The sequence below is a fragment of the Sorex araneus genome, chromosome 4 (assembly GCF_027595985.1).
Source record: "Sorex araneus isolate mSorAra2 chromosome 4, mSorAra2.pri, whole genome shotgun sequence".
NCBI classification, from domain to species: Eukaryota; Metazoa; Chordata; class Mammalia; order Eulipotyphla; family Soricidae; genus Sorex; species Sorex araneus.
The window spans coordinates 117061980-117089964 of NC_073305.1; the positions used below are offsets into that span (position 1 = coordinate 117061980).

The 27985-nt window shown below is 38.0% G+C and overlaps 1 protein-coding gene across 2 annotated transcripts in view; it reads right to left on the bottom strand.

Moving 5' to 3' along the window:
• Positions 1-18188, bottom strand: part of MAP3K7 (mitogen-activated protein kinase kinase kinase 7) — a 58577-nt gene extending 40389 nt beyond the window's left edge. The window contains exons 1-5 of one of the 2 annotated variants that reach the window (XM_004605670.2): positions 16621-18188; positions 4956-5066; positions 2049-2114; positions 1383-1428; positions 137-275 (exon numbers count right to left, since the gene is read on the bottom strand). In XM_004605670.2, coding sequence (XP_004605727.1) covers positions 137-275; positions 1383-1428; positions 2049-2114; positions 4956-5066; positions 16621-16740 — 482 coding nt within the window. In that variant the 5' untranslated portion in view covers positions 16741-18188. The remainder of the gene's footprint in view (positions 1-136; positions 276-1382; positions 1429-2048; positions 2115-4955; positions 5067-16620) is intronic. The other variant, XM_004605671.3, reaches the window with a different exon arrangement.
• Positions 18189-27985: the final 9797 nt, after the last annotated feature.

A 27985-nucleotide genomic window follows, 5' to 3' on the forward strand; every position in this document is an offset into this window, starting at 1 on the left:
AACGTATTTGCAACTTTCAGCTTAAATGGCAAGTGGGGTGTTAAGGGAGGGAATGAAGACAGTGCAAGAAAGAGGGAGTGGGAGTGAATGAGGGAAAGTGAAGAGAGAGGTGGGTATCATATTATTTAGGACTCACTTTGGTGGCTTCAGGTCCCTGTGAATTAGAGCTTTGGGTTGCATGCTGTGAAGATAAGCCACTCCTTGGGAACACTGTAAACACCAACTCATTGCGTGCGCAGCAGTGTAGTATGGCAATGGTTCAGCACCATGCAGCACTGCAAAAGAAAGGCACAAACTAAAAAGAACTTTATTGCTTATAACAAAAGGAGACACAAGGTGACTGCAACACGATCAGAGCACACGGCTGGGCTCACGTCTACACATACGCTTTATCAATGTGCCCTGTATTCTTTTCTAAATAAAAAGATCTGAAAGTCTCAAGTGGATAACTGTCTCATATTTAACATTTAATAGTAGGCCTTAAATATTATACTTAAAGTTAAATTTATGTAGATGACAGCACCTTTTCAGATTGATAGTTTTTTATACAATGTAAGTTACAAAGGAGATGGTACAATATCAGGAGCAAGAGCAACAGTACAAAAGGAAACATACCCATGTGCATCAAGATGCTTTTAATTATACTTTATTAGCTAAAAACTGGAAATAGTTCAGTCAAAACATGAGTATTAGATACCCATTAACAATTATGAGCAGCAATAAAAATTGTAAATAAAATTGGTGCAACAGAACACATTTGCATGTAGGGCTGGTGTTTGTTAGGGAGTTAGCTTTGCTCTTTGTTCTATAAAAATTAACTAAGTGATCAGTTTCTTTCATTATTACAAAAAATGTTTAAAGTAAGTTTTCATCATTTTGGGTCACACCCGGTGATACTCAGGGGTTACTCCTGGCTCTGCACTCAGGAATTACTCTTGGCGGTGCTTGGGGGACCATATGGGATGCTGGGAATCGAACCCTGGTTGGCCGCATGCAAGGCGAATGCCCTACGCACTGTGCTATTGCTCCAGCCCCGATAAGGTTAAGAGTTTTGAGGTAAGAAGGCTCAGCTAAAAGTGGACAAAAAAATTAGAACTCTGAAGAGGTTTAAGAATCTATTTGAAAAGCAAATTTACTTAAATGCATTTAATATTATGAGACGCTTCATCAATTTAAAAGGCCGATATATTTAGATTTCTAAGTTTTACATCCTAATGCAGCATTCTTATCTTTTCACTTTTGATCTTTAACAGTTATCTCTTTTTAATTAGCTCCACTGGGATTCTAAGGGTGAATTGTGGAGAACATTAAGTAACCTAGAGTTTATATTAAAAGCTTCTCAATTATTTTACTCTACTAAAGACAGGTCTAATGACACTCACCATTATACAAAGAGCCTCCTTCTGCATATTCCATCACAAGGCACACCTAAAGGAAATATATGACAGAATAATTAACCACAGTGATATAGGATCTTAGGGGAGACCAAGTTCAACCTTTGATTTTATAAAATCAACCGCTGATGTATTAAATGCACTAAAAATAATTTGAACATCTATTATGTGAAATGAAATATAGGGAAAAAGGATATCTCTCGATCTACAACCTGTTTATTGGGAGTTCACTAAGAAAATTCTCTTAGAGAATGTAACTTCTCCCATAGAGTAAAGGCACAGAAAAAACAAGATCCACATGTTTTGGGGACTTTCTTTCTATAGGCACAAGAGTAGGCATAGTCACATGATATCAAATACCTCCAGAGAAGTGCCAGAGAGATAATAGAGGGTTGTGTCAAGTGCTTGCCTTGCATGCTACCAGGTGTGGTCCAAACACCCCCCCACACACACAAAAAAAAAGAACCCTAATAACTCTTTTATATAGTATTGCTAGAAGACCCATACCTTAAACATTATGTTAACTTTATGCAAAGTACTATGTTTTTTTTAGCAATATATATTAAATAACAGATCAAGACAGCATCATAAACCATACACCTTTTATGTCATTTTTTATTGAAAGATGACAATGAAAAAAAACAACAAACTTACTGGATTCAAGCAGGCTCCATATAGCTTTACAATATTAGGATGGTTCACACGGGATAACTGCCGGAGCTGTAACAAATGAAGGTTTCTTTGAAAAAAAGCTAATTTTCAAGGAACTGATTTCACAGCATATTAAAATCTTTAGGTTGTACCAAGCATTAGTTTGATATTCAACAAAGAATCCCTAGTTTACTATCAGATAGGCTCTTTTGCCTTAAGCGCTAGCCAAAACAGCAACTTGACTTCCAGTTCTCATAGTTTAGTTGGGTGACAGAAACATCAGCAAATAAATAAAACCATGGGCAGAGAGCTAGAACAGGATTTATGAACAACACACAATAGAAAACACAAAAAATAAATTAACTTTGCTAGTCAAGTTCAAACTGTACCAGGGGTGGACTGAGCTGTATCATGCCCAAAGAAGCTATTTGTTGCCATCATCATCTGCATAATGATGGTTTAATCTATTTATTCTGTATTAGGTCCTGGCACTTAGAAGATACATGCTGCAGCCAGGGTCTGAATTGTGGCCTGTCTGACTTACTGTCGGCACATTTCCTATTCACTTGTACTCTCTTCCCTACTCCCTACTTCCATCTCTTGAATTTGGTAAGTCTGACCAAAGTCACTGTTCTAAGAATAGAATAGCCTTCTCTTCAATGGTTTCTCCACTTCCAACTTCAATTGTTCTTCATCTAATGATTTGTACTGAGTTTTGTGAAGGAACTGGGTTTTCTCTTACACAATATCTCAAACATCTGTTAAGGTACCCCCCTTTCCTGCCCCAAACTGCTCTTTGCTTTCTTTCTGCTCAACCCACTCCTTTCTTTTCTGCCCTCTACCCCCACCTCCTTCCTCACTTTTTTCTATTACTTAAGCTGTATTGCCAGCTCATATTATCTACGGCTACCAGAAAGCTTTGTCTCTCTGCACTCAACATTTGAAATCTTGCTCTTAACAAAAGGACATTGCTATTATACTCATGTATTACATATAAGTTTTTATTATATTTCATCTTATTATAACTTTTATCAAATAAAACTTCAGGGAGCATATTACTGAAGTATTCTTCCTGCTCCCTCCAAAAACCTCACTAATAGAGTAGGGGAATTTTAGAAAGGATGAAGAGAATATAAAATGAGAAAACAGTATATTAAAAGAAAGCAAAAACCTGACACAACAGATTGAAAAAAGCCAATTCCTAAAGTGGAAATGACAAAAATGGAAGAGCAACCTGGTTTATCTTACAGAAGCTCCAGAAGACTGGGAAGTAGTGGTAGAACCTATGCAAGGAAGCTAAAAAAGACTGAGTATGGATTAAAGTTAAGAACAAAGATCCCTTCCCTGACTTCAAACAGTTCAGTAACTATCTCTTTTTCATCCCAAAAATTAGAGGCTGACTCTATAAGGAAGGTAAACAGTCTCAGGACTGGAGAATACCAGATACAACTTAGAGATGAGATAAAAGCAGTTATCTCTGGGAAACAAAAATTTGATAGGAAGCTCTTTAAATTACATGTATGGATAAAACTGGTTATTTTTTTTCCTCTCTAATCTTTTTGGAGCTCTTTTATTCCTAACATTTAACACATATTTTTGAATTTTTTTTAAAACTACCATTATAAAGGAATATGACTACATCAAATCTATGTACAAAAATCATGAGTAAGGCAATAAGGAGGTCAGATTACTAAAGTATGTATGTATATATTCATATAGATGTATATATATATATTACTAGTTATCTTTCTTCATGATGATATCAAGACACTGCTCAGACTTCTAAATCCACCCACTTAATCACAAAATCTACATATCACAATTAAGCTATTTTTCCATGTTACACACGTGGCCGACCCGGGTTCGATTCCTCTGTCCCTCTCGGAGATCCTGGCAAGCTACTGAGAGTATCCCGCCCTCACAGCAAAGCCTGGAAAGCTACCTATGGCGTATTGGATATGCCAAAAACGGTAACAACAAGTCTCACAATGGAGACATTACTGGTGCCTGCTCGAGTAAATCGATGAGCAAATGGATGACAGTGATACAGTGATATTTTAAGGTATCATGGTATATATTTTGAAATTGTGATTTTAAAAAGTCAGAAATAAATTCAGAACACTTAAAGAGTTTTCTTACTCACTGGTCAGTGAGGTTAACATGTGACTCAATTTTTTTTTAATTTAATGAAATACTGTGATCTAATATACAAGCCAGCATAAAGGTATTTAAAATAAATCTAAAACTACAGTAACTTGGTAGTAACTGAATTCTTTATTAAATGAGTGAAAAAACAAGTGAAGAAGCTCAAACTGAAAGAGAAAAACAAATAATTTTTCTTTAAAATAACCACATTTGGAGCTTGACAATGTGGCTTTGTGGTAGAGTATCTGCCCTGTATGTGTGATCCCCAGCACCACTTCATACTGTCAAGTACCTCCTGGCTCACCTAAGAGCCAGGTCACCATGTGATCAAATATGCAGGCAGTGTTCCACTACAGCTACAATAACGAAAACAGGGGAAATAAAACAACAACAAAGTCTTCATTTAAACAATCGTTTTAAAAGTCAGAAACCAAAGCATAAAATCCTCCCTTGTAATTTTAGATACTGTAAGAGAATACCATTTCTTTTCTATTTTAAACTTTAAATTCTATGCCTTGAAATAGATCTGAATTACTATGAATGAGACTACATTTTAATTCAGAAATGAATTCCTTTATATAGCTAAGTCTCATCCATCCTAATTTTTCATAATTCTTAAGAGCGTGAATGAAAACTGTTCTTCTGTCATTAAATTTGGTTTTAAAAGATTGTTGGTGTTCAGGTATATAAAGAATGACATTCAGGAACCCCCGCTTACCCCCAACTCACAGAACACTTGAAGTGAGAAATGACATTACAACTTACCTCTACAATGAAAGCTTTCCTCTCAGATTCACTTTCTATCTGCTTAATTGCAACATCTTTTGCTCTCCACTTAGCTTTGCAAACAACTCCAAAGGCTCCTCTTCCAACAACCTATGTTAAAAGCAGAAAAAAAAAAATAAAACAATTAGATCCAGCTGTACATACAGCAATTAGTCAATCTGAAAGATTTAAAAAAAAAATCACTATTTGGATTTTCACTTGCCCCTGAGAAGTATATATTTTCATTAAAGGAGATGAAAACTAGGCTGCAGATATATTAAAGTGGGTAAAGCACTTGGTTTGTGACCTCTGGCCAACCTCAGTTTCATCCCTGGCACACATAGGGTTCCCATAGCCCCTCCAGCAGTGATCACTAAGTAGCCAGGTGCTGCCCCAAAGCAGAAATAGTAAACAGATAATAAAACATTCTTCTCTTTCTTACAAAATTTATGGTTTATGGGACAGAGTGACAGTAGAGCCGGTAGAGTGCTTGTTCTACACGCAGTTGAATTGGGTTTGATCCCCAGCACCCTGTATATTCTCAAGTCCACAGGACTGATCATAAGTGCAAGAGCCAGGAGTAAACTCTAGCACCACCAGGTGTGACCCAACAACAACAAAAAGAAATTGGTGGTTTAGACACTTAATTTTCTGAAATGAAACCAAAAACAAAATCAAGACTTCTGGAAACAGAAAGTAAAAACAAGCAAGATGAATAAAGGTTTGGAAAAACAAAAAGCAGGAATAGCTAACAAATATATTAAGCTATCTTAGTTATAAAATTAAAAATAGGTTTTTTGAATGGAGCAGATGTTTCCAAATTCATTTGGCCTTGCTCTCTGCTCAGTGCTCCCCTAGAAACCTACCTTCCTTAAGCAAACATATACAAAGTACCCACTAAGGTAATAGTAACTTGAAATACTATGGCCTCCCTGGGTCATTCCAGTAACTTGGATGGGGCAGGGAGTGGAAGGGTATGCATAGGTATTGTCTATTTTGGGGAAACACTGGAATCAAAGTATACCTCAGAGATAATGCAGGTTCAGTTTCAGAATGTACTTATAAACTGAGTAACTCAATAAATGAACCATACATGGGGCTAGAGGACATAAGACTCGCATGCAGCTAGCCCTGGTTTAAATCCCAGAACTACATATAGCCCCTGGAGCACCACTCAGGAGTCACTCCTGAGAGCAGAGCCAGAAACAGTCACTGAGCACCACAAGATGTGGCCCCCCACCTTCTGCCCTCCCCAAAATGAAGTCATGATTATTTTTGGTTTCTCATTACATCTAAGTGTTTACCCAAGCCTAAGAACTACTCAGAAAGGAGATGACTAGAAGGGCAAAGGCTAAGATAGTCAATGAACTGTGGTGGACAGCAAGTGGTTCTTGGGCAGAGGTGGGGGTGGGGGCGTTGTATGGTATGGTAACAAAGTTTGAAAAATTGTAAAATTGTTTCCCTAAAGCATAGCTTATGAACATTACCTAACAGAGTTACATTTACAATATAGTTAACTTTATTAAATGTGCTACAGTATTATCTAGAAAGCAATGAAATACCATAATTTAAAAAGTAATTTACTGCTAATTAGCAAAAAACAAAGAGAGCACATGCTGTTGTTAGAAAACTGGCCTGCGTAATAGTTGTTTGAAGGTTTGTTATAGTTATTTAAAAAAGCATTATTTGTTAAGAGCAATAAAAAGGAGCACAATTAAACAGGGTTTTGCCTATAATTCATCAGGGATAGAGAATAGAAAGGATAAAAAATAGATGAGAAAATACTGATTACTGTGAAATTAACAAAGTGTGGCATTATTTAAACAAGGGAATTATTACTTATCTAGTAATAGATGCTACAGAATAGATGAACCTCAAGTAAGTGTGCTAAGTAAAAGAAGTCAGACACAGAAACCACATATTATATCATTCATTTATATTAGTATGTCCAGAAAATGCAAATATGTACAGAGAAGGTTGATCATTAGTTACCTGTGGCTGAGAGTGAAAACTGGAGCTGACTGTAAATAGGAATGATGAAAGAAGTGATAAACATGATGAAAAACTGGCTTATAGTGACAGATGCACAGTTGGGTAAGAGTGAAATTTATGTGTAAAACAGATCTAATTTTGTCAAGTTATTTAAAATAAAAGACTAACCACATTCTGTTATTGCTGAAGCTAACTAATGAGTACCAAAAGATTCACTGCTCTCGGGGCTGGAGCGATAGCATAGTGGGTAGGGCGTTCGCCTTGCACTTGACCCACCTGGGTTCAATTCCCAGCATCCCATATGGTCCCCTGAGCACCGCCAGGGATAATTCCTGAGTGCAGAGCCAGGAGTAACCCCTGTGCAGAGCCAGGTGTGACCCAAAAAGAAGAAAAAAAAAAGATTCACTGCTCTCACGCAATAGTGTTTTTATGTTTGAAATTTACAAGAAAAAAAGAAAAAAAAAAGAAAACAAAGACTAGTGTTTGATACTTTAAAAACCAATAAACAGTAGGGCTGAAGCACTAGTACTTGCTTTGAACAGGCCACCCTGGGTTGTACCCCCTGCCAAAAGTGATTTCTCAGCAAAGAGTCAAGAGTAAGCTAGGAACACCACTAGGTGCATCTCCAGATCCCCTAAAAGACTTGAACAAAACAGGAAGCTTGCCTGGACTGGACCCGGGTTCGATTCCTCCGTCTGTCTCGGAGAGCCCAGCAAGCTACCGAGAATATCTCCCCTGCACAGGAAAGCCTGAAAAGCTATCTGTGGCATATTTGATATGCCAAAAACAGTAACAACAAGTCTCACAATGAATACGTTTACTGGTGCCCACTTGAGCAAACTGATGAGCAACGGGATGACAGTGATGCAGTGATATAGCGATAAACCCTACCGATACAAGAAAGTAGCAGTTACATCTTACTTTGGAAGAGAAGTTTTTATTTTAGACAAACTTGTATCAACAAATTTCTGAGCACAAAGCTCTATAAATGTTGACTACAACTAGGATAATCAAATAATTTATAATCTTCACTGTAGACTCAAAAGTGGGTGCTAATAATAACTACTGTGACAGAAGTTATAAACTGGGACATATAGCCATTTTAACCTTAGGCCAAATTCTACTACACACATCAAGCAAAACAGTATGAACATTTCTCAAGTTGCTTAATTTATAAAACTATCCAAATGATTAACATTCACACGTTATCTTCCTTCATTTTAAGTAAACTGAGTCACATGGTAGTAACTCGACCAAGACCACACTGTCAGTAAAGAGGGAAGATTTGAAACCTAGAATTATGACCAATTCACTCTACATTCAGCTTCTAATATTATCTCAAGGGAAATAGATGCCCTTAGCCAAACAGCAGGTCAACAGCTCTAATAGCTAATCATTCCTTTGGTGACTTTCCCTTTTGCCTTGCCTAGTCCTGAGTGCTCAGAACCCTTCTGTGGTGTAAGCTCTTACTTTTCTTTACACCTCTTATGGAAGAAAAGAACCATAATCAGTCATTTGCTTTTTGTCATCCAGTTAGTTTACCACGAACAGAGCACTAACTAAACCCAGCACCATTAAATAATAGGAGCACTATGAGGCTCTGAATAGCCTTGAGTATAGTTTCTGTCTAGATATTAGCTACCAATGCTGGGCAACTTAATGCCTTTGAGTTTGTCCTCTCAATAGTAAAAGGGAGATATTTCTATTTTTTCAGTGAATCATCTCTATGTGCTCTTAGGTCAAAATCAGGCATTCCTTAAATATAAAAAGAGTAAGTGGCTGGAGTTGGTAATGAATCAGCAGAAGGAACTGTGCTATTTATTCCCGCCCCCCTTTTCCCCACCCCCATCCCCCCCACCTCATACAACCATAAAACCATGAAGAACAACAAACAGGCCCTAAAACAAATTTCAACTTTATGGCAACTATAGGCTAAGTATGGATGGACAGTAGCCTACGTATTGAAATTACTATAAATAACAAAGTAATTTATTTGTAACCATGTATTTACAAATACATAAAAGCACTGGCACTTAGATGGTGTTCTTGTTTCACTTTCTCATCTTAAGGAATATCCATATAGATATTCCAAACATCTGTTCTGTGGATTATGCATTGCCACAAAAAATGTATTAGGTGCACATGACTAATTGTGATGCACAAGTGCCACCTAGTGATGAGATGATGCTTGACTCTGAGTTTTTTTACTTAAAACATGGGAAACAAAATAATGGGCAAATGAGGATATAAAAAAACTTTCCTTTTGCTTGAGAAAGTAAGTTTTGTTGAAGATTCTGAAATATGAAACAGATGCATTCTAGTAAGATGGGAGTTCATGGCCTTAAGAAGCTTCCACACCTAATTAGGGCTATTAGGCATCTCATATGTATGACAAAGCAAGGGGTCTAAAATGCAAATAAAGTCCAAGAGCCCATGGTTACATAAATAAACACATGTATAGGATACTTGCTATGAATTTAAAAAAAAAAGGATGAGAACAGAATCAGTGTTTAAAGGACAAAGTTCTGTGTATCAAAACTACAAACAAACAAACAAAACCCGAATTCCCAGGGGCTATAATGATAGTACAATGGATAGGATGCTCATCTTGCATGTGGCCGATCAGGTTTAATTCCTGAGAACAGAGCCAGAACTAAGCCCTAACACCTCTGGATGTGGCCCCCGAAAAAAAACCAAAAGTAATCAATTTTTTCAAATGGTATAAATTTAGAGCAATTAAGGGTACCAAAAAAAAAAAAGGACAAAACATTTTTCCTTTGTCTTCTTGAAATGAAAGTGAGGTAGAAAATAAACTGAACAATACCTGAACAAATTTTTATATATAAGCTGAAGAGGGCCAAAGATGAGAATTCGGAATAGTAATTAAAGACACAAAATCTCTCCCTTCCAGGATAGGCTTAAGAATAGGCTTGAGCACAGAAAGAACTCTTCACTGAGATCCCTGCTGAGGAGGCAGCTCATAAAACAGAGGGAGCTATAAACGAATACAAATAGTGGCACTGGAGATAGCGGAGATAGTTGGAGGTTTCCACAGCCCCAATGGGACATGAAAATGGTAATACAAACACCAACAGAAATGAAAACAAAAAATTCAAGAATTAAAACATTTTAAAGAGCAGTGCTATAGCCTATGTTGAAGATCCAATAGAGGGATCTAACAGAGCCCATCTGAGTTTCAGATGATCAAGGACACTCAAAGGGGGGGGACAGCTAGTCAGAAGCAGAGAGAAACAGGGAAGGTGTCCTGCTTTCAAGACATGAGAGTGAGGTTTATGCCAAGAAAACAATGACGTCCACTTGTTTACACCTTAAAGGAGTATTTCTCAAATGTCTACTATATTTAGCTACTGTTTGGGATACGAGAGCTGTAGCAATAAATAAGACAAAAGCCTTGGTTGACATAAAAACTACTTTCTAGTGAGGGGGCAGGTGGGAGCAAAGAAGATAATGGAGACAAACATGTTAAAAGAAAACCATGTGCAGGGTTGGAGATATGACTCAGCAGCAGAGCTCATGCCCTGCAAGTGTGAATCCATGGGTTCAATCCCAAGCACCATAATAACACATGAAAGTCACATGAAAAATAGTTAAGATTAGATGACAGAGACTCTGGTAGACAAGTCTAGCTAAATTAAATGAGAAGGGCATTTGAGAAAGTTACTAATCTGATATATGAATGACACAGGAACCAACTAAATAAGGCACTCTGAGGGGAAAAAGGACTCTCCAATACAACAATATTTGAACTCGGTATTTAATATTTGGCTATAGCACCATCCTAGGCAATCATAACATCATGAATCAATCAAGCCCAAACCCTTTTACTGCTAATATTTTTTTAGGAATACATATCTCTGTATGTTCTCTATTATCTTAAACAAAAAGAAGCAATATAAATTTACAAAGGATACCGTATTTTACTAAGTACTTAAGTGTGTCAAGACATGTATTGTGTGTGTTTGCAAATATGTATGCATACCTCCTCTCCCAAATTTTAAATAGGATAGTTCTGCAAAGGCATTGTTCAGAACGGTGACATTTCAGTGACCTAGAGAAATACTTAAGAGTGTTCTGTGGGCAGTACATAGTGGGAGAATAGAAAAATAGTGCAAGATAAGGGAAGAGAGACAGGCACAGACTGAATCTTGAATGGCTCCCTGCACCATAAGGAGTTTAGATTTCAGTCTAAGTACAGTGAAAAGCAGTCAGAGACATTTGCAGAAAGATGTGATATGCTTTACATAAAAAATTATTCTAGCTCTTATGTGAAGAATGTATTGTAGGGAAGTTAAGAGTACATAGAGAAAACATGTCATTGACTCTAACAATAGCCCAAGCAAAATAGAGCAAACAGTGGTGAGGACAAGGTTGATAGTGGGATAGACAAATGGGCACATCTAATATGTTTCAGAGTTAAAAGAGTCTACTAAAGTTCTGCATGCTGTCACAATAAGGTAAGAAAAGATATGAATCAAAGATGAAGTCTATATTGAACAACAGCATAATGAGAGATTAAAAAATGGAGCAAGCAGTTAAAAAAATAATAAAGACTTGGATTGCAATACAGGCTTATGGCCCTTGCTTTACCTACAAATGGCTAGGGTTACCCTGAGTATCACCAGGGGTTATTCCTGAGCACAGAGCAACAGCCCTGAGCACGGCTGAAAGTGTAGACCAACACCCCTCACCTAATAAATAACAAAAAATTCTACTTTAGTCATACAAAGTTCAAGATGCTAAATAGATATCTAAGTGCAGTGTTTTTTATTTTTTTAAGTCCAAACGAGAGGCTGGGAAAGTCAGGCAGGAGATAAAAACTTGGGAGAGTCACAGTATTTAACTGGTATTTCTAATCAATCAGTTGGATGAGACCACCAAAGATTATTTATACAGGAGGGAATGTGAGTCTCTTCAACACCCAGAACGCTAGCAGTAGAGAAGGAACTGGCAAAAACTGACAGGGAACAGTCAGTAAGGTAGCAAACAAACTAGAAGCCAAGAAGAGACTTCAAGAATAAAGCAGAGAGCATAGCAATGTTTCAACAAGACAGATCTTCAAATGATTCTTGATGTTTAAGAATGACAGTATTAGGTAATATTAAAGACACACAGTAAATAGTAAGATAGTATTTTCAGAGGAAATCCTATCTTAAGGGAAACTTAAGACCAGTTTCTTAAACTGTGGGTGGCGACAAATCTGGCAATAGCAAAGTTTCTGAATGTGTACCGAACAAAAATGATTCAAAATCAAACATGTGATAAAACTAAGGTGTTTTTGACATTACTTGTCTGAGAGCATTTCTCTGGCAAAAGGGATCATGAGTGGAAAAAGTTTAAGCAGCCCTTCCTCTGACCAAAGAGCCCTCCCCTGTGACTAACACTAGTGGAAGTTTTCCGGAGCACCATCTAGGACAAGGAGAAAGGATAATCCTTATGAGCTAGCCAATGTTTTTCTTGACATGTGGCTAAGCCAGTAGGAAAGAACATCATAAAGGGCAAGCTTAGATATGCCAATAATTGAGGAAAACAACGAAAAACCTAGTGTTCCAACTCTGAATCACTGTAAGAAAGCCACTATTTGCTTATATCAATTTCTAAGTTCATACAGGAAATATGCTTTTTGGCTTGCATTTATGTCTGAATAGGGTTAAGTTTCTTTGACACAGTATTATCCTAATTATTTGGAATGGCTGCTTTACCCATGTTCATTTTCACCAAAAGCATATTCAAAACTATGTATCAAAATTATAAGCATCTCATATATCCACCGAAATGGGAAACTAGAAGTAAATATTTCAGATATTTTTCACAATCTCTTATCTATAAAAATAGAAGAGAGGAATGCAAAGAGGACTTTGGTTTTAAAAAGGAAGTTAATTTAGAAATATTGACATCTAAATTTGTGAATGCTTTCTAAATTAAAATGTTCCCAGATTAATTCTATTATGATATGCATTCCCTTCCCAATGGGTTAGGCTTCTTAGTTTTTGGTCTATAAATTTAATTTTATATAGTAAAAGATTTAGCTTCTCGATTACATGTAAAACAAGAGTATGAGATGGTGTACAGAATATTTTCAGAGTTTACTGTTGAAAGGCACAAAAACCAAAACCAGAATTTGATGTGTTTTAAAGAAAGCAATTCCTTTAAACACGAATTTCCTTTGGATTAAAGACTCCTATTTCTTCATCCATGTCAAGTTACTTTAAAAAAGAAAACACATAGTTAAATGGAAATGAAAAGGATATACTCATATGTGCTTTGGCTTACTATGAAATAATTTTTGTTGTTGTTTTGTTTTGGGGACCACACCAGCCCTGCTCAAAGGCTCTGTGCTTTGGGGGGATCACTAGGGAACTAGGGACCAAACCAGATCCTCTCACAGCCTAGTAAGTTCCCTTTCCAGTCCCAAAATTCATAATCGTCCCCAATTTGTGTTATTTTTAATTTGGTGCTATAACTGTCAGTTTGGTTTGATCCTGTTCCGTGAAGCATGTGAATGGACCCTAGCTATGCTACCAAAGCCCTTGCTAAAAAAATTGGAACATGACAAAACAAGCACAGATCTTACATTTATTAGTTATGACTTTGAGCCTCCAACTATTTCAGAACTTCAGTATCTATTAATAAACTATGGCCGAGAAGAACTGCCATCTGCTGACAAGACAGACTTCAGGACGTGAAAGTAAAGTTTTGATTATTCAAACTCGAAAAAATTATTTTCATGCAGTCCTTTAAAGCCGTCATAAGACATCTGTCCCAATAACTATGTTTTTTAAAATAATATGCCCATGTCACCTTTTAAGCCACATACACACAATATAAAGTTATCTCTATGGTGTTATCTCACCTCTTCATTGTGAGAACCATTCCAAATTTCTACTAAAGTCAATGGCCATTAAGTTTCACAGAGAAGACCTCATTAATCGTTTTGGGTTTCCATAATTACTGGCTAAAAAATCTGTAACTTCTGTTTATTCAAACCATCACAAATTAGTTTTTCTTTATTACCACCTGCTTATAAATGTATAGCCTAAACTATAAAATATGGACAGCTGCCTATTTTTTCTATTTTTCTCTTTAAGACAAAATCATTTTGTCTCTAGTGATACTGCCATTGTTTATGTAAATTCAAAAATTAAAAGCAACCGTGTGAAAGGGGTTTTTGTTTTGCTGCAGTTATATAAAAGTTAAAAAAATGTGATTCACAGAATCTTTCACCTTTGCTGAACAAAACTACTTGCTAGTTAAGTACTTGGAGTCTACTGGTTAACAACTTTTGGAAAGCAGATAATTTATTTCTAATGTAACTGCTTTAGCTAAATTACTTTAACCTCTAGTATTATCACATGTAATATAAGTGGCTCAGACAGGTAATAAATCCTCAATTTTATGCTATAATAACTTCATTTATGCAGAGAGCAAATATTTCTAGAATGCTTTAAATAGTAATAGGTGCCAGGTACTGGAGTTACAGGTGAGCAGAAAGCAAATTTTGCTGGGGCTATACAATTTTAGTTATTGCTAAGTATCTTGAAGGGCTCATAGCAGTGACAAGATCAAGGTTGCTCAGAAGTAGCTCTATAAAAGTGACACTTGAAGTGGTACTTGAAGAGCAAAAAGGTACCAGCCAGGTTACGTTCTGTGAGAAGAGCCTTCAAGCAGAGATACAACTGCAAAGATAAATCATCTAAGTGCCCTTTTCCCATCTATGACACTTACTGTATTCAAAACCTAGTTTAAATATAGTAAGAACGAAACACTATAAATGGAAAGATCTTTGGAAACAATAACCTAATTAAAAAAAATTAAATTGATGTGGAAGAAGAGCAGCTCTATTAAAGGTTTCCTGCCTAACTTTCAGTTCTCTGAAATTACAAGAATTACAGAAAGTTTTAGAAAGTAGTATGTGAAACTCAAGTGGTAAGAATGAAATTATGTAAGTCGGTAAAAACATTTGGTAGATCATGAATACGAGTTATCACTATATAACAATTTGTAGTCTACAAGCATAGCAGTTCTCCACAAAGTAGACGTAAACATTTATTTAAAAACTGCAATTCTTTCTAACTGACTCACTGAAATTTTATTCTTAAATAAGAAAATTACCCATGAAAGTTGGACCAACTACCCACTTCTGCAAAGAGAATTTAACATAGAAAAAAACATAACACACAATCTCTCTGCTTTCTCCTTCACCCCCCTTTTCAAAACTCTGGAACTTCTTTTAACCATGTGACCTTAGAGCAGGTCACTGTTCCTCTCTGGAACTCTGTTTCCAAGTAATACGTGTAGGCACCGAGGTAGAGTCTAACAGGATCTATCATACTGATAAGATGAAATAAAATGAATATCCCCATTGCAGTTATGGGAAGCTCAGTTCAAAGGGGTAAGGAAACGTGCTTTGAAGTCACCTGGAAGTGGCACAGCTGATGTGATGAACCCTTGGATTACCAAAGGTCTTCTTCCCACTTAAATCTCTGGTGAAAAAAATGAGGTGGTTCTCAGTGCCTTCAGAGATTATTTTATGCAGTAAAAAATAAACTGATAATCCGTTTTTCTTCCAAAGTTTATCTATCGATCGATAATGTTCTCTACTTTTAGCTTGCCACTAAGAACAATTTTGGGTTTCTATAGAGACATCTCTTTGAGTCTAGAATATAGATCATATTAGAGACTGACATATGCCAAGTGCTATTATTTCTTTTTTTTTAAATGATACACCATTGGTAACAGGTAAATGGTTAACAAAAATGCCATTTTCAACCAAATTCTTTCTTTAACACTTTCTCAAGTGTTAAGCACACACACAGATGTATACACATACACACACACACACACACAATTTTTTACTTTTTAAACTGTTAGGATTCTTAGAGTCAGCTTACTTGGTAACACTTGGAAAAGAAGCCTTGCTTATTTGGCTCTAAAATGATACTCTGGTTCTCAGCGAAATCCTTAACCATATCTCCAGGGAAGATGCTACCCGAAACTCCTTTCCTTAACAGACCCCAGTGGGTCACCAAGCGTGTCATTCATTCACCTCAACCTGCCCGACCGCAGGTACGCCCCACTCACTACCACAGGCAGCGATCGATGCCACCCGGGCCGGGGGTGAGGCAGGGGGGAGCGCTCTGACTCGGTTCGACCCAGTGATGGACTTGACCAGCCCCAGGCACTCGCGGGGGGAGGAGGAGCAGCGACCGGAGCCAACACCACACCTGCCACTGAACCACAACACCGGGAGTCCCGGGGAGCCCGAAACGCCGAGACGGCCCAGGGCTCTGGGGATGACTTTGCCGCCCGCCGCTGTGAGAAGCGGGAGAACCGCCCCGGCTCACGGGCTCATCCTCCGGCGCGAGCTGGGGAGCCAAGCCCAGACACCCGACTTGAGACAAAACTCCAGAGTCGGGAGTCTCCCGCGCCGCTGTGGCGGGGGATACACCTAGGTGGGGGGTATGAGGGGTGGGGGTGGGGGAAAAGAGATCCCCGGGAACCCCCACCACCACCACCACACACACACACACACACACACACACACACACACACACACACACACACACACACACACACACACACACACACACACACACACACACACATTCCCCGTCAGTCACTGAGGCGGCAAACAGTCGGGGACTGTCGCTCTCACCTCTTCCACCTCGATCTCCTTGTAGTCGATCTCTTCAAAGTTGAGCACTTGGGAGGGGGCTTCGATCATCTCACCCGCAGAAGAGGAGGAGGAAGAGGAGGCGGCGGAGGCTGTAGACATGATCTCTCGCGGAGCCCGGGAGGCCCGGGGAGGCTGCCGCCCCGACGCTCCCGGGGAGACCCGCGCCCACCCGCCTCCGCACCGACCTTCAACCTGGAGCCACGGCGATCGGCGGAAGGGACCGAGGCTGCGGCCACAGCCGAGTCCCCGGCTCCGGCTCCGCTGCGTTTTCCGCCGCCGGGCCCCGCCCACCGCGCTTCCGGTTCCGGGCAGGACTCGGAACCCGGAGGCGGGCGGTGGCAGCGCCTAGGAAGAGGTGGGGTGGGGGGTGCGTTACTGGGTAGGGGATAATTTTTGGAACTGAGACAGAGAAAGGAAGGACGGATTTGGGGGCGGGGTGAGGGAAGGTAAGAGGCTGGGTTGGAAATGTTGGAACAACTTTCGCGAGATCTTTGTGCGAAGCGCTGCCGCAGCCGGAGGATCCCGCGATAGCTGGGCGCTGACGTGATTAAAAAGCGAGCGGAAGCGGCGCGGAGCTTGACGGAATATCCGTTGCGGTTGGTTCTTGAGGCGGCGGCGGGAAAGATAAACGCTTGGGTGTCCACCTCGGTTGGGCGGACTGCGTCCTTCCCGGCCGCGCTCCTCTGTCTCTAAGAGACTGGAAGACGACGGCGGGAGGGCGGAACTGAATTTCTGTCACCTTTCCGTCTCCGCCTCAGCCCGGCCGGACGGTCTCAGGAGCCAGGAAGTGCGTTTAGGGACGTTGCCGCCGTTCCTCTGAGCCTAACAGCCGGACAGATTCGAAGACGATGGTAGAGCCAGTCAGCGCCGGGAGGGAGCGACCCTCTGTCGGCCGATGTCTGTGAAGAGTAATGACTATTTTGACGTAACCTTGCAGAATCGTTTGTCAGAGGACTTCATTCTCCCCGGTTTTTTTTTTTTTTCTTCTTTTCCCCCCCTCAAGTTGCGGCATTTGTTAGTACACAGAGCAAATGCAGAGCAGACACTTGACGCCAGATACTAAACATCTTTCATTTGATCTTCAGCAACAGCCTTGCAAACAAAACATATTTTTGCTATCGTTTTCGGGACTCATTCAGAGATGAAACAGCTATGTAAACGACAGCCCTCTAGGTCTCAAAGGAGGGTAGTGCTACCCACGTGAACCGTCAACACAGTGAGAGCTGCTATAGAGTTTAGGCAGGTTGGCTTATACTTGCTGAGGAAAAGTGGAGTTTGAGATGAAGATTTGAGTTGGAGAGAGAATACAGCCGTGAGATAATACAACTTGCCTTGCTAATGGCTGACCAAGGTTCCATCCCAAGCACACATATACCAGCAGTGTGGCACCAAATAACAAAATATTAAGATTTAAGGACTAGGAACGGAACTCAGCAAATGGTCAATTTCAATGTCAAATTGCATTTCAGGAAAGAAAAATCTGTCATAAAGGGCAAAGTAAAAAGTAATGTGGTCCAGAGGCAAAATTTCCAGTTAAGCAGTAGTAAACCAAATGCTGTACAGAAACGTTAATAAACACGTTTGCAAATTGGTTGTTGGATTGTTAATTAAAAAATTGTTATGAATTCTTGAATTCTGTCCTTTTAAAATTTGTGGTTCTGGTGAGGCTTAATGATTGGTGAATAGAAAGAAAATCTAATGAAAGGAGTAATTTCTTCTAAATCATTTCTTCTTGGCAGGCTCCAGATGAATTTACCTGGGTCTCCACAACATAAAACATTCTTAGAGTGAGATAACCCAGTCTTGCCCAGTGCTCAGACTTTTCCTAATTTCTGGAACTTTTGGATCTTTTATTTAAATGTGACATAAATCTTTAAATTTCAAAGATTTCCATAAATCTACAAACCATAAATTTCCAGAACGAAATTTGAAAGTTTTTGCTCACCACAAATAGATTCTTCCGTGTGCTTTTTTTTTTTTTGTCTTTATGAATGATTCCATCACCCTCTCCTCTGTTCAGTCAGAAATTAGGAGCCTTTCAACATGTAAACAACGCTTAGGGAATTACCATGTTTACCTTCTTTATTCCCAAAGCCAAATAGTCACCACTGCAGGTGTGTATCTGATTTCTCTTTAAGAACTTGATCTTGGTTCCTGAATTCAGCAACTAAGTGTCATGAGATTCTGCTGAATTAAGAAACTGTTCAAACACAGAAAAGTTTTATTTACTGTTAACATTTTGCTTCACATTATGTCTATCCATGTATCCATGTATGCATACATATCTGTCATTCAAAGTGAATTTTATACATGTTTTAGAACATTATCTATCCAAGTACTTATTTTATCTACTTATTTGAACTTATGATATTAATTTTATTAGAAAATGTTTTTGTTGTATTTGCTTGAAGACCATTTGTGGGGGGAGGTAGAGGTTACTCTAGTCATGAGGTGCAAGGAACCCAGAACCTAACACATACTAGACATGTGCTCTGCTGCTTGAGTCATATTCTCAACCCCATGTATATGAGTTTTTTATTGAGATAACATTAATTTACAAACGTGTAAATATTTGTTCATATTTTTAGGAGCACAGTGTTCCCACACCACATCACCAAAAGTCAATATCCTTTTGCCACAGTTGACAGAATTTTTCAGTCCAGTTGCCCTCTTCTCTCAACACCATTTGTAACCTCAGTTCTATAGTCAGTCATCATGTTTGTTTTCACTGTCTATTCCTTTACTGTTACTTTATAGGCTCATATAAAGTACATACTCTTTATATACTTCTTATGTGTGAGAGCACGCAGTATTTACCTTTTTTTGGCTTATTTTGTTTGGCATAGTACCCAACAGTTCTATCCAGGTTGGAGTAAAAGGCAAGATTTCATCTTTTCTAATGACTTAGTATTTCTTTGTGTATATTTACCTCATCTTTTTCCACTGATCTGTCATGGGTCACTTTGTTTTCAGATCTTGATCATTGTAAATAATACTACAATGAACATAGGTATGCACATAGTGTTTTGTGTGCTTTGAGTAAATGTGAGTGGAATTTCTGGATCATTTGGTAGTTCTATTTTTAATTGTTTGATAAATCTTAATATTGTTTTTCAGAATATCAACTAATTTGTATTCCTACTAACAGTGAATAAGAATTTGAAATTTCCCTTTTCGTTTAAGCCATTTTAAGTTTTCTCTCTCTTACCTCCAAAGAATTCTGAGGTATACAGATGTAATCCCAAAGGAAAAAGGGAGGAGCTGAACCACAGTTCACCTCAGTTTTCGCTTTGTATTTTAACTTCTTTAATTTTCTTATATTAAGGACAAAAGCCTGATTCTTACACTGTCAAGTCATTTTAGTCATCAGTGGGTTTCCAGAAATTTCCAGGAAAAATTTATACTCAAACTAGATGATTTTTGTTGTTATTTTTGTTTTCCAACCATACCTGGCAGTGCTCAGGGCTTACTCCTGCCTCTTTATCCAGGAATTAACTCATGAACTCAGGGGACCATATAGCATGCTGGGGATCAAACCCGTGTCCACTACATCGTCAAACACTTTACCCACTGTACTATCTCTCTGGCCCCACTTCACTGTCTGTCGTCCCCTTGTTCATTGATTTGCTTGAGCGGGCACCATTTAAGAGACAACATCTCCATTGTTAGACTTGTTACTGTTTTTGGCATATTGTATACGCCATGGGTAGCTTTCCAGGCTCTGCTGTATGGCAGGGATACTCTCGGTAGCTTGCCAGGCTCTCTGAGAAGGAAAGAGGAATCGAACCCAGGTCGGTCACGTGCCAGGCAAACGCCCTACCTGCTGTGCTATCACTCTGGCCCCACTATAAGATGTTTGATGAGATGATGTACACATCATGTTAGTTTTCTTTGCCACTAGAACTGAGTTTCTTAGCCCTTTTAGTATTTATTGCCCCCCCCAAGGAAACTTTATTAATAATTTTTCAAAGGAGATTTATGATACTAAAGCTGTATGGATATCTATGCCTTATGCACATGAAAAGAAATATATACGTTTTTCTTTGAATTTTCACCTCCTTAGAGGATATCACCTACTGGGAATGTATGTTCTGGCAATTTCTTTTCCCATATGACATATAACAAAGTGAACCATAGCAAGACTTTTTAATAGTTATTTTGGCAGAGCAGGGAGCTTTTATCAACCCCCCAGGCAATTTACTCTTAAGGAATGGAGAACAGGAGGCTTAAGGTTGAAAACTTTTTTGTCTAACTTAGGTCTAGTACTTAGGAAAGCAGGAACTTTAAGAAGTAGACTTTCTGCTAACTGAAAGTCTGAAAACTCATAGAGAGACAAACCAGGGAATGAAACCAACAAATATTCATGTTCATATGTGTATTGAGGTTCAACTTTAGACCTAGAAAGACCTAGAAATCTATCTTCACTATCTGTCTCCAGAGCTGAACTAGTTCAGTTCAAATAATTCAAATACTACTTTCCCCAAGAAGTTAAGAAACAATTTTCTGCTCTACTGTATTCAAATCTGCAGTATGCTGAAGATGGCCGGCCACTCCCTTAGCAATCTAGAGATTCTCAAGAATATGCTGCTCTAAATTAATGTTTTTCTTTAATATTTGAATTTTTTTCCATACTTTGTACTCCCCACAAGCTCTTTCCATACCATTTGCTTCCCATAGAGGTGCTAAAAGGATAGTTTCAGGTGTGTTCCAATGTAGCTGTTAATGTGCGTGTGTGTAAAAGTTGAATAGAATTTTCTGGCATTCTCTGACATCACATAAATTGACTTTCTGTTTGTAGCTAGTCTTCTTACCTTTCCCCAATGAAGCCAGGTGCAAAATAGTGGCTTTGGTGTGTACTGCGGATAAAATCATAATTTCTCTTGAGTGAAATTATGTGGTTTACAATACTGTTAATAATGGTTTCTCATGAGCACAATTCCAATACCACACCCATCACCACTTACCCACTTTATTTCCCAGGAGTCCCAGTGCCCCTCAGTTCCAAACCCTGTTCATCAACTCAGTTGTGCAAATTGGTTTTTGTGTTGTGTTGCATGTACATCCCTCCATTATTCCTGAAATACTTGATATGAAAATTTTCAACTGGTCTCACAATCCATATTGTCTCAAGAAATTTGAACATTATAGGCAAAAATTATCTTCTCAATTTGGTGAAAACGCTGATGCTTGTAAGTGGGGAAGGCAAGTGTAGGCAGAAGGAATGACTCGAGAGAACATTTCTGTGGTGAAACTGCCCTGCAACTTTGGTGGCAAGAGTGCTGAGTATTTTATAGATATAGAAGTATGAAGCTAACCCTAAAGTTATTGTTAATCCCAGTGATAAATCAATAAAATATTAAAAAGAAAAGATATTTGACACTAAAAAAGAAAAAGCTACAGAGTCTTAATAAATTTTAGAATGTTTATAAAAAATTTTGACCCTTCTTTTCCTTTTCTTGGGTGAATCAAGCCACCTCAATGGTGGTTGTCAATGATTTGAAGAGATCTGGGACTAGAGAGATGGCTTTAAGGAGTTGAATAGGGGCTGGAGCGATAGCACAGTGGGTAGAGCGTTTGTCTTGCATTCAACCAACCCGGGTTTGATTCCCAGCATCCCATGTGGTCCATTGAGCACCGCCAGGAGTAATTCCTACGTGCAGAGCCAGGACTAACCCCTGTGCATCACTAGGTGTGACCCAAAAAGTAAAAAAAAAAAAAAAACAAACACATGTTGCATGTGGGAGTATCAGTTCCCATCCCTGGCACCACTCGGTTACTGGGCATCACATGGTTCCCTGACCACCACTGTATGTGCATATCCAATAATACATAATTTTTTTAAAAAAATTGAAGAGATCATATTTTAAAAGTTTTGATCAGGAATTGATGATAGAAATTTCAAGGAACAGGAATTTTAATGTATAAAATGTTCCATTAAAAAGTGATGTTTTGAAAAGAAAGATTATTGAATTTCTATTTAAACTATTTTTGATGTGATTTTTATGTATATATAGAAAATATATTAGTTTATATACATATGTTTGATAAACTGTATTATTCAAATTTAATGCCTAACATTGTCTAAGAGAACAAAACAGTTTTTTTCTTTTTGGGTAACACCTGGCAATGCACAGGGGTTATTCCTGGCTCTGCACTCAGGAATTACCCTTGGTGGTGCTCAGGGGACCATATGGGATGCTGGGCATTGAACCCGGGTCTGCTACATGCAAAGCAAATACTCTACCCGCTGTCTATTGCTCCAGCCCGAGAGAACAAAACTTTTAAATCAAGGACATAATGACAAACAGAAATCAAATATCTTTTGTCAGTTAAAAAAGGCATTGCTTCTAATACTTCATATTTATTTTTCAAACTTACATAATATGAAAAAGCATAATGATATAAAAAAATTAAGCCCAAACAGATACCTTCAATTCCTTTTCTATTCATTCTTCTCTTATAATATTGCTATTTTTACATGTGCAGAATAAAGTCACTGTCATCCCGTTGCTCATAGATTTGTTCGAGTGGGCACCAGTAACGTCTCTCATTGGGATACTTATTGTTACTGTTTTTGGCATATCCAATACACACGGGTAGCTTGCCAGGCTCTGCCATGCAGGCTCCATACTCTCGGTAGCTTGCCGGGCTCTCCGAGAGGGGCGGAGGAATCGAACTCAGGTCTGCTGCGTGAAAGGCGAATGCCCAACCGCTGTGCTATGGCTCCAGTCCCATGTGCAGAATATCATACAATATTACTTTTTTGCTTTGATGTGGCCATAGGAGTTAGAGATGACTGAGTAGATTTGAATGATATTAAAGAAATACTATAGGAGGATTAGTTATTGACCAGATGTGGAGAGGGGAGGGATTGAGAAAAGAGTAATATGAAAGATTTCTTACATCTGCAATTTAGCATAGAAATCGGACCATTTACTAGAGCAATGAACACTAGAATTAAGTTGGGGAAATAAAAAAGAAACTGGTTTTAGACATGTTAAGCTAAAGCTACTTGAGAATCTTCCAATTGTAATTAGCATGTTGGCAATCTTAGGGACAAAAAATAAGGATAGAGAAGAACATCTGGACCTACTGATGTTAATTTATTTGCCATGGTAATAAGAGTTCATCTGGGGAAGATGTGTAGAGAAAGAATAGGAGTTAAGACAGAGATATAAGTAATAAAATAAGTAGAAAGGTAGAATTAGAGGAACTGCCAGAGAAGTCTGTGAAAACTAACGTTTATGATATTACAGAAAGCCAAAACAAAGGTGTATTTCGGTACTGAGTATTTCATAGAATTAAAGTATAAGAAAAACTCCACAGTACACATTGAGCTTGGGCCTTGTCTACTGAGAACTAGCTAAGAAGTGTCTCTTGTAAGAAGCAGGCGTGAGTGTATTTGGAGAGACAGATTTACGTATTGTGTGAGATTAACCTTACATGTGTAAAATTCCTGCATCATAAAGTTGAGGAAAGATTAGGAGGAAAGCTCAGGAATTGGAGGGCAGCTTTGCTTATTCCACTATATTCTAGTGAAGAAACATTAAGGTAAGAAGATGGAATGTATTTCCTTTTACCAGTTAAGTATTTGAGTTAGAATATATACAAATATTTATACATATAATAGATGAGTTTCCTTTTATATTCTTGCCCTCGAAAATGTTAGGATAAAACTTTTACTTTCTTTTTTTTTGCAGGTTAGATTTCTACTACTAAGTATTAGTAGTGGCTGGAGCAATAGCACAGCGGGTAGGATGTTTGCCTTGCACAAGATCTACCCGGGTTTGATTCCTATGCCCCTCTCGGAGAGCCCGGCAAGCGACTGAGAGTATTTCACCTGCAAGGCAAGCCTGCCAAGCTACCAGTGGCATATTTAACATGTCAAAAACAGTAACAACAAGTCTCACAATGGAGATGTTACTGGTGCCCGCTCGAGCAAATCGATGAGCAATGCGATGACAGTGATACAGTGATACAGTGAAGTATTAGTAGTGGTCCAAGGGTGTTCCCATCTGTATTCAAAATTGCCAATATTTCCCACACATGTCTGACTCTGTTACTTGGGTTGGAAGCAATTAACAATGACTTAGGTCTCAGCTCAATCTCCACCCCAGAGGTTATGATAGCTTTCTTCTGGTCTCCCACCCTTCCATTTCTATTTCAAGCTTTCTCTGCTATTCAAGGGTGAATGTTCCTATTTGAGATGATTTGGTAGGCTATTTTTCAGGTCTGGAAATATTAAATTTTTTTCCATATCAATGAATGGTAATAGCAACCCCAAGTCCCTTCTCCTTCCCCTAAATTTACCAAATCGTATCTAATAGTAATGTTCTTGCAGATAGTGGTGGAAACCTGCAGTCTGTTATGTTTTACTTCTAGTGTGTTGCCTATTTGACATGGTCTTATTTAATTACTGCTTCTCTGCTTATTTTCTGCCTTTCAGAAAACTACTGATTTTTAAATTGTTGCTCAGCATTGAAAATAGTTTCTGGAACAGAAGTGATTACATTCATTCGCTTTCTATTATATCCAGCTATTACTAAAATTTGAAATTAGGGCTTCCTATTTTCATGATGAACTGGAGCAATAGCACAACGGGTAGGGCATTTGCCTTATACATGGCCGACCAGGGTTTGATTCTTCTGTCCCTCTCAGAGAGCCTGGCAATCTACCGAGAGTATCCCGCCTGCACGGCAGAGCCTGGAAAGCTCCCCATGGCGTATTCGATATGCCAAAAACAGTAATAACAAGTCTCACAATGGAGACGTTACTGGTGCCCACTCAAGCAAATTGATGAACAATGGGACGACAATGCTCTCCTCCAACCCTGACTATTATTGGGATAGGGATAGTAAATGTTGTGTTCATTTCCTCAGGATTTGCAACAGGACCTAAAATGTAGATACTTAAATAATATTTTATTTTATTTTATGTATTTTTTTTGCGCCGCCCCCCCCTAAATAATATTTTAGAAAATAAGTATCTACAATGCTAAGTCGCACTGTTGCACTGTTGTCCTGTTTTTCATCCATTTGCTCAAGTGGGCACCAGTAATGCCTCCATTGTGAGACGTGTTGTTACTGTTTTTGGCATATCAAATATACCACAAGTAGCTTGCCAGGCTCTGCCGTGCGGGCAAGATAATCTAGGTAGCTTGCCGGGCTTTCTGAGAGGGAATGGAGGAACACTTTAATTTATTTGAAGTGTAAGCAGTGGGTTAATTTTTATTTGGACTGTAAGGAATGGGTTAAATTTATTTGGAGTGTAAGCAATATGTTAATATTTTCTAATATAGGTTAATATTTTCTATAACATAGTGAGGGAAAATTTAAGCAATAGAAGAACTGATACATTAATAATATATCAACTAACATCAAGATTTATTTTTTCTTTGGGGGGAGCTTGGGGGTATAGCTCTGTGCTGAGGAATCATCCTGGTGGTGCTTGGGGGACCAAATATATAGTGCTCAAGATCAAACCCAGGTCTGCTGCACGCAAGGGAAGTACTTTACCCACTGTGTTGTCTCTCTAGTGGCCCTAAGAAGTTTGAAGAAAGTATATTGTCCTGGTTAATTTAAGTTTCCAACTTAAAGATTTATTTTTAGTATATTTCATTTTTGAGGTTTCGCAGGAATAAGACTTATTTCCCTTCTTTCCAAATAAGCACTGCAATTTGAATAATTTGGTTATTGAAAATTAATAATAAGCTGCAAGTTACTATTATGGCATTAATGATTGCTTTCAGAAATAATTGATATTATTAACAAAAATTGGTGTAAAATCAGATAGAGTTTTGTTTTCTGAGATACTGGATCAAATTCAAATGTGAAGGACCTTTGCATGAGTTTCTAAAAGCAGAGATTGAAACAGACAAGAACATTATTCTGGAAATAATCTTTATAAAATAGTGCTATACTGTTTATTAGTTTTTCACTACAATAGCACATTCATTCAGTGTTTTATTTCACCGACTAATATGTCAACTCAGTGTTCTTAGATGCTCTTTCTCAGAAGAAATTCCAGAAGCACTTTGGCTTCATTTACGGGAATAAATAAGGGTGTTTCATTTCACACAGCCTCAGGGAATCACAAATTAAAACTTTCCACTAAAATGGATGCCATCTACTATTCATTATTTCAACAAACAAACCACTCCACTCTGCTGAAGTTGCAATCAGGGTAAGGGATATATAGTGCTTGAAACCTGCAAGGCTGAGAGGGCCTACTTTGCATTCTTATTCGTAAGCAGCCCATTTCACATTTCCTCAGAGTTCCCCAGCACCCCACAGAGCTACTCTCAGTGGCGCAAAGCTCCATTAAGTAAATAGAGGCTCCGTATTTAGAAGCCATCTCTGGGAATTCAAAGTGCTCTGAGAGGGAAATTGGTACTATCAAGATTAAGGTATTAATGAAAAGTTCTTTTAAATTTCTGTTGGGATGCTAATTAATCTTCTAAAAATTGTTAATCAATTCAATTATGTAACACACTTAAACTTTAACACATGGTACAGGAAAAGTAACAGGGTCTTTCAATTATGCCCAGAGGCATTCAGAAAGTTAGGGGAAATAGTCTAAATGGAAAATCATTCCCAAACAGTGTTTTAGTTTTATCTTTAGTGTTCACTTTTTCCATCACATTTAATGTTTGAGAAATCAATATGCAGTTTTCAGGTATTTAAAGAAATATTAGAAGGCATCCAGGATGTGAAATTATGACAACTATTCCTTAATAGAATCTCTTACCTGAATTGCGTAAGAATGTTAGCACAGATTATTATACCCATATTGATAATTTTAGCTTGAATTGTTTAACAAATAGTCTGGTAAAATAGTAATATTTGAAGCCTAACCATGCTATCAGTACTGAACTAAATGAGCTATGCTTCATGAGTTATGCATTCCTTTAAATATAAAATATTTTGTTACTAGAAATTCAAATCTCATCAATTTTGTTAAATATTAAAAATCAATTTATCTCAAAATCTTAACACATATGGATGGTATGCGAAAGGACGTAATAAAATTTCTAGAAGAATACGTTGTATTCTAAAATGTTAATGTGAATGAAATAAGATACAAAAATAATATGTAACAAAATAATTAATTATACTTTATAGTTGAGTCAAGTGAGTATTTCTCCTGTGATTCTTATTGGTTATGTCTCAGCTGTAATTGTGACAGCTTTAGTTTCTATTTCACTGACTAGTTGGAAATGGAAGACCAAGGTCATATATAAGTAGCAACGTATTTTAATAAGTGACAATTATTTTGAAGAACTAATTATAACATTTTAATTCTGAGCTCATTTTTCTATCAAGAAGAAGAGAGTTGGTATTAAATG